This window comes from Triplophysa rosa, linkage group LG15 (genome assembly GCF_024868665.1).
Source record: "Triplophysa rosa linkage group LG15, Trosa_1v2, whole genome shotgun sequence".
NCBI lineage: Eukaryota > Metazoa > Chordata > Actinopteri > Cypriniformes > Nemacheilidae > Triplophysa > Triplophysa rosa.
The window spans coordinates 18,105,653-18,113,452 of NC_079904.1; the positions used below are offsets into that span (position 1 = coordinate 18,105,653).

General features: G+C 41.7%; 2 protein-coding genes across 2 annotated transcripts; both read left to right on the plus strand.

Moving 5' to 3' along the window:
• Positions 1–280: 280 nt before the first annotated feature.
• jun (Jun proto-oncogene, AP-1 transcription factor subunit) lies at positions 281–2,232 on the plus strand. Its single transcript, XM_057352787.1, has 2 exons — positions 281–456; positions 662–2,232. The coding sequence occupies exon 2, from the start codon at positions 662–664 to the stop codon at positions 1,613–1,615; it is 954 nt and encodes a 317-aa protein (XP_057208770.1). The 5' UTR covers positions 281–456; the 3' UTR covers positions 1,616–2,232.
• Positions 2,233–4,724: 2,492 nt separating this feature from the next.
• Positions 4,725–7,549, plus strand: caiap (CARD- and ANK-containing Inflammasome Adaptor Protein). Its single transcript, XM_057352784.1, has 2 exons — positions 4,725–6,122; positions 6,698–7,549. The coding sequence occupies exons 1-2, from the start codon at positions 4,725–4,727 to the stop codon at positions 7,547–7,549; spliced, it is 2,250 nt and encodes a 749-aa protein (XP_057208767.1).
• The last annotated feature ends 251 nt before the right edge of the window (positions 7,550–7,800 follow it).

Genomic DNA, 7,800 nt, shown 5'->3' on the forward strand with positions numbered 1-7,800 from the left:
GGTCTCAAACTGCTAAGCGGGTAACCAGATATTCAAAAACATACGTAATCCCACAATGCACCGCTTCTTCGTTTTACAGCATTACCTCATCCCATCAGCCACCGCGAGAAGAAGAATCTTCTGGGTGGTCGTCTAGGCAACGCGCCTTATCTGAAAACTGTGGAACGCCCAGTAAATCGCCTCCAGCCAATAAGAGACTGTATGCATGACATCATTGCTATTTTTAGTGGGGCAGTGGTAGCAGATAAGGTTTGCCTCCACGCTGGAGAGTCTCAGAGTATACAGATCGCGCCACAGTGAAACATCTAGGCTTAAAGCTGGGTTGAAATACAAAACACAAATTTTCGGCTCAGCGCTGTTTAACAATTGACATCTTTAAACAGAACGACAACAGTGGTGAAGGAGCTTTTTATGTTCGCCGAGGCGAGTTTTGGACACTGGCGTTAACTTCACGCAGTAAGTTTCTTACGGGACGGGGAGTTTACGAACGAACTCTAAACTCTGTGAATTTGCTTGCTTTTGTCTCAAACCCCCGCGGTACTTGCTAGACTTCTTCCGAAGTGAAAGCGCAACATAAAGATAAGCGGAGAGTGAGTTATCGCTTGAAATTCCGAAAGACTTTTGAACTAAAAGTTTCGTTTTCTCTTCTATGTCTACCAAGATGGAAACTACTTTCTACGATGACACTCTAAACAGCGCTTTCTCCCAGCATGACAGCGCTACTTTTGGATACAACCACAAGGCACTGAAACACAGCATGACGCTGAATCTGACCGACCCAGCCGGCAACCTGAAGCCCCACCTGAGAGCCAAAGCCAGCGACATCCTGACCTCGCCCGATGTGGGACTGCTCAAGCTGGCTTCTCCGGAGTTGGAAAGGCTTATTATCCAGTCCAGTAACGGCATGATAACCACAACGCCGACTCCGACTCAGTTTCTCTGTCCTAAGAATGTGACGGATGAGCAGGAGGGTTTCGCGGAAGGGTTCGTGAGGGCACTGGCCGAGCTGCATCACCAACACATGCCCAGCGTCACCTCCGCTCCCCAGACGACCATCAACAACACCATGGCGCCCGCCTCGTCTATGGCAAGTGGTGCGGTTTACAGCGCAGCCATGCGCTCGGATCCCCCTGTGTATGCGGACCTGAACACTTTTAACCCTGCTAACACCAGTGCGCCCTCGGCGACACCGAGTTTCAGCACCGCCAACCCCGCTGTGAGCTACACGACAGCACCGCAACAGCACACGATGAGCACGCAACTGCCCGTCCAGCACCCGAGACTTCAGGCGCTGAAAGAGGAACCCCAGACGGTGCCGGAGATGCCCGGAGAGACCCCTCCTCTCTCTCCCATCAACATGGAGAGCCAGGAGCGGATTAAAGCCGAGAGAAAGCGCATGAGGAACCGGATCGCCGCTTCCAAATGCCGGAAGAGGAAACTTGAGAGGATCTCCCGGCTGGAGGACAAAGTCAAGAACCTGAAGTCGCAGAACTCGGAGCTGGCATCTACCGCCAACATGCTGCGCGAACAAGTGGCACAGCTCAAGCAGAAAGTCATGAACCACGTCAACAGCGGCTGCCAACTTATGTTGACACAGCAGCTGCAGACGTTCTGAGAAGAACGAAAATACTTTCGAGTTTAACTTAAATAGAAGCAAAGGACAAACTTCTTGGGCTTCAAGCAAGCATGACTGCTGCCATTGGCCCACTGGGACCGGGACTGTCCGGCCGAGCGCCTTGCGCTTTGGTGCGTAAAAGGATGTTCTGACTGGACTTTTGGGGAGTACAAAACTTCACAAACTCGGTCTAATAGAGACAGAGGGCATGAGACTCACTCTGTTACATCTTTTACTTTCTGATGAGAAAAGAGACTTAACATTGTTCAATTTGACCAGATGGTGCATGGACCTATGCTTAACGGAGCACTCAGTATTATGGAAGAATAGAGGGGACATGAGTATAATACAATAATAAGGATATAAATGTCTGGCGCACCAAGCGGGAAGTCTGTCCTCTAAACATTTGATAAAGCTGCCAGACTTCTGAGTTACATTGCACGTTTTGTGCTTAAACTGAATGAAATTGACTTTTTCTTTGAGTTAGTCAAACTTCAGCTGTTGCCTTTTTTTTTTAAGTCCATTAATGAGGTTTCACTCATTGTTATTTGTAAATAAGATCAACCATGCAGGAGTACTTAGGTTTACCATTTGTAAGTAAAGTACAATATCATTTTTTATGTTTGTTTTCTGAGAACATCAGAAACTATCAATATTTATGAATGTAATAAAGTATGTCAAATGAAAACAATGTCGTTGTTGTCTTCACCGAAGAGTGTGTGCCGGTGTGTTCATGACAAACATGTGCTGGCATGTTTTGGGAGATACCTGTTTTGCAAAGTAAAGTCCACACATAGTCTTTGGACATTCTTGAATATTCAAGCTTAAGTAAAAAACAACTAAAGCATTTTTTTATAATGGATCACAACATTCTCACAACAGAACATTATACATTCTCGTTATTAAAAACACAAATCCTCAAGCTTCTTACAGATATCTAGAGTTTATAAGTACAACTTATATTGCCACCTTGTTAACAATACGGTAACTAGTAGTTACTAACTATTCCTTTGCCTTAAAAGCACAGTAATAAAACAATCAAATTGCCACGCAATTCAACAGTAAAGTGGTCAAAATAAAGTTCGTACATAGTGCATCATGCGCTCATTATCGTTCCAGCTAGGAGAAGGTGTTAAGTTGTTTGACTGCCTACAGCTTAATTATGGGACATTTTAATAAAGAATAATTATTAGCTCTATAACGCAAATATCTATTTGTACCAGAAGAGGGCGCCATCGCCCCTTTAAAAGTGAGAAGTACTCGACAGTACTCGGTTTTTGTGGTCTCTTTTTTTGTCAGTTGTTTGGAGTGAGAACAGGACACTTGCGGGCTTTCAAAGTGTTCACTATGCGTGAAATAGCGCCCATGGACGAATAATATGTAATTGTTTAATTAAAGTAAAAATACTCCAACGTTTGTATTTATGAAAATAGCCAAACACTCAGTAGGCCTGAACATAGTTCATAAGTATAACCTTTAAACAATAAACAAAATATACGTACATATGATTTTAAATGCACTAAATATATATCAGGTCAACCAATAGTTTTAAATGAAAAAAAATTAGGCTAGTTAAAAAAATTACAAGCCTGTGATTTTTAAACGAGTGTCTTTATACACAAAAAGCCAAATAAAAGTCCCATATCATATTATATTCAGGTCACCAACACATATTTATCTGTCGGATCCTCTGAGTCCACTGCCCAAACTTGGCAAAAGATGACATCATACCGGAACACCGGCACCTACCTATCCATATTAGGCAAGATAGCAGTCGGAAGATCTACGTCATTCGAACTAGTGGGCGTGTGTTACGGGAAGAGGAACTCCTCAGACCAATTTCCATAAGTCTGTCTGATCTTCAGTGCGCTTTTAATTTTGAGAAAAGGGAGTTGATTATTAACCTAATAACGACATTATCCAATCGTTATTAGTAACCTAAAGTGAAAGAGTTTTTATTTTATTAGCCTACACGATTTATGTTAACTTACTGTGAGAAGAAACGTCACCTTTTTGATTTTATTTTATATATCAATATATATATATATATATATATATATATATATACAGTATATATTGTCATGGTTCTGCCTCTTCATGTCATATGTTTCTTGGTCTAATGGCAGGACCATGACAGAACCTCGTGTTTTGTGTGGAGAGAAACATATTATTGTCGGTCACGACATAATATGCGTTCTCTCCGGTCACGTCTTTGGCCCCGCCCCGCCCCTCTCGTTACCTCGTTTAGCTTCCCGCCTGTGTCTCATTACCCACACCTGCCCATTGTTATCTCCCTTGTTAGTTCCCCTATAAAATGCCCTCGTGTCTATTGTCCTGTGCTCGTTCGTTTTGCATTGTTACCTTGCTTGTTCATCGTGCCATGCGTTTGCCTTGCAAGACGTTGTGTCATTGTTTGTATTTAGTTTATTTTTTGTCCCCTCGTGGGAAGTGTTTCGTTTTGAATTCTTATTTTGTTACCGTGTTTTTATTCATTAATTAAAGTCCTGTTTGTTAACCCCTTAACCACTGCCTGCATCTGGGTTCTTCCCTGCCACATTCCTGACATATATATATATATATATATATAATATTTAATTAAGAGCAAATGTACTTTTAAAATAATAATTATCTTTTTGGCTATGGAATAAACAAAATTTTATCTTGTTTGCATAAGTGATCAATTTAACATTTACAGTATAACATATGTTGTACATTACAATATGGTCATTATGAGCACAGTTTCTTGCTAGATGAAAAAATAATCCCTGTCATGGTTACAGTAGCCATGTAGCAGATTAAGGCAGGTACTCCAAACATAAAAAATGTGCCAGTGCACATCAATAAAACTGTTAAAATGTATCATCAAAACATGCTATAAATGTGCAATACACATATTACACATAATGAATGGTCTTACAGTCTATGTCTTAAATGCATTCCAAAGGTTTCTAAATGGTAATGTTGATTTTTACTATTGTTAACTTTAAATCTTGTTGCTAAGAAACTATTTGTTTATAGTGATAAAGGACAAAGAGAATGCAGGAGGTCTTTTCACACATTTCATCTTTTCTTCCAGAACCAGGCTATAGACAGACATACAGAGGTTGACATGGGATCAATCAGCTTTACCAATCCCTATGCGATTGAAGTGATTCGGACAAAGAAAAATGAGCTGGTCAGTGGAATTTCCAATACAGAAGATTTACTGGACCTTCTCATCGCAAATGGAGTCCTTCAACCCGACAGCCGAGCAATGATGTCCAGCATTACAGCACAAGAAGAGAAGAACAACAGAATGTTAAACATCTTAATCTCAAGAGGGGAGCGCGCCTGCCGCATCTTCTTCTATCCTTGTCTAAAACGAGTGGAACCTGTCCTGTATCAGCACATGAGGACATACGTCGGTGGGGTTAATGAGGGCATTAAAGATGCACGTAGGCAGCTAATCGGATATCTGATAGAAAAAGATAAACAAAGTCATGTCAAACACTCAAAATCAAACAGGGAACCTCCCCCCGAGAGAAGTCAACCGAAGACTGTAAGAAACGAGGCTTCTTCTTTTGAAAAACCAAAAGAAATCCCTAAACCTGAAAGTGATCAGGATGCCATCTTCAAAGCTGTTTCCAACGGTGATCTGTATCTCCTGCAGGATCTTATCAAAGGTATGGATATCAACAGGGCTCACTGGTCTGCTGATACCCTTCTGCACCTCGCTGCTGAACATGGTAAGGAGGCCATCATATACTTTTTGTTAAGACAGGGGGCTGAATTGAATTTTAAAGACAAAGAGGGCCGTACTGCCTTGCACAGAGCGTCAGAGAGGGGTCACACTGGTGTTGCTCTCGCCCTTGCAAAAGCTGGGGCTGATATTCATGCTAAAGACCAAGCATCAAAGACTCCCTTGCATCTAGCTGCCCAAAATGGACATGAGAGTACTGTCAAAGCTCTGGTGCTAGAGGAGCAGAATTTTTTTAAGAATCAGACGACAGTTTTACACATGGCTGCCATCCAGGATGATGCAACCCTAGCAGAGGTTCTTCTGCGAAATGGTGCTTTAGTAGATACCAGAGATGGACACAGAAAAACTGCTCTCTATCACGCTGTACACCATGGAAATGAGAAAACCGCTGCAGTTCTGTTGAAGGCTGGAGCTCAGGTGGAATCTGTGATTGTGGATGCTGCGTTTAAGCTGAACAGAAAGTCTTTGTTGTCTTTGTTTTTCCAGTACGTGGAGAAGTCTATGTCCCTGAATGAAATAAACTCTGCTCTTTTCAAAGCGGTGCAGATGAATTTGGATGAGGTTGTGGCTGCACTCATTGATCACGGTGCGGATATTAATTGTTGTAATGAGCTTGGATACACACCTATGCTGCTGGCCACAGAGCTGGGAAACACAGAGGCTTTCAAAGTGCTGGTTACAAGAAAGGCCAGACTGGATGAGAGACTTCCAAACCAGATCTCCGGTCTTCACCTGGCCATCCAGAGTGGCAGTATGCAAGTGGCACAGGTAAAGAGCTTTTATTTATCACATCACACAGTTGATGGAGTGGATCAGGTAGTCCGAGCTGGTGTTATTTAGTGTAGATGGGGACTGATTTTCATATTTATGAATGTGTGTATATAAAGCAAGCATTTTCTTTACAGCATAAAGAAAAAGCATTTAAATTAGTGCTGTCATATCAATTAATCGTGATTTAAAGATTGCAAAATAAATGTTTGTGTTTATATAATATATGTGTATGTATACATGTATATTTAACACATTTAATTTTAAATTGAATTATAATTTATATGATGTATAAATATAAATATATATTACACATATTTCTTAAATATATACGTATTTAAGATTTCTTAATCATGATTAATCGATTTGACTGTTCTAATTTAAATATCTCATTTGGATGATCAAAGATAAGTAAAAGGATAAAATGATCAACTAAGGGGATCTTAAAACAGGTCAATACCCAAGAATGAGGTAAAATAAGATTATAAGATTGACTGTTTCCTGTGGCTCAATTTAAAGTACATTTTAAGTTATATTTGACGAAACTAAATCTAAATTTATCTGTTCCACTCCAGATACTGTTGGATAAGGGCATAGACCCCAACATCAATGGCCCTAAAGATCAGACACCTCTACATTTAAGTGCAATACATAACCAGCCAGCTTTTATGGGGCTTTTGTTGCGTATGGGGGCTGAAATTAACTCTATCACCCAGGAAGGACTCACTGCCCTGCACCTTGCAAGCAAGAATGGTCACAGGGAAGCTGTCGCACAGCTTCTGGAGCGCAAGGCGGACATTCACGTTAAAGACAAACAGGGAAGAACAGCCCTGCACTGGGCGGCAACACAGGGCGAGGTGGGCGTCATACAGCTGCTACTCAATGCAGGAGGTAATCCCAACGCCCCCGAGAAAGAGAAAAAGACACCACTACACCTGGCTGCAATGGAGGGTCACACTAAGGCGGTTTCTGTACTGCTGTCTGGTAAAGCTAAAGTTGGAGCTAAGGACATGGATGGCTGTTCGCCTTTGCATTATGCTGCTGGAACAGGGAAGCATAAAACAGCAGCAGTTCTTCTTGCAACTAGTAAGAGAAAGAATGTGGATGATAAGAACGTGTGGAGGAGGACTTCTCTACATTTAGCTGCAGAACATGGACATGACCTGCTGGTAGAGCTACTGCTGGAGAATGGTGCTAAGATCAACACTCTGGATAACAATAAAGACATGCCGCTGCACTGTGCTTGCCGCGCCGGACATGTGGGAACAGTGCAGAGACTGGTGAACTGGACACATGGAGAGCGAGCAAACTTACAGGCAACTAATAATGTGAATAAAACGCCCCTTCAAGTGGCAGAGTCTGATGATACAGAGGCCCACCAGAGCATTTGTACTCTGCTGAAGAAGAAAATGTTCCTTGTAAAATAGCTAATTCAGTTAAATTTTATTTATATAGCGCTTTTCACAATGCACACAGAAAAGGTAAAACACAGTACAGTGCATGGTGTTTGTAGAACAAGTAAGATCATTCTAATAAAGCAATGTTAATGGAATTTACCGAACCTTTAAGATAATCTAATATTGCAGTCTCCCGGTGAACAAGCCAACACGGCCCTGTGGCGAGGAACCCAAACTCCAATGATAAATAAATGGAGAAAAAACCTTGGGAGAAACCAGTC

Bases quoted from the DNA above. Each gene is read 5' to 3' on its own strand.
- jun (XM_057352787.1), top strand. From the start codon at position 662: ATGGAAACTACTTTCTACGATGACACTCTAAACAGCGCTTTCTCCCAG.
- caiap (XM_057352784.1), top strand. From the start codon at position 4,725: ATGGGATCAATCAGCTTTACCAATCCCTATGCGATTGAAGTGATTCGG. The intron at 6,123-6,697 runs GTAAAGAGCTTT...GTTCCACTCCAG, and splicing joins GCAGTATGCAAGTGGCACAG to ATACTGTTGGATAAGGGCAT.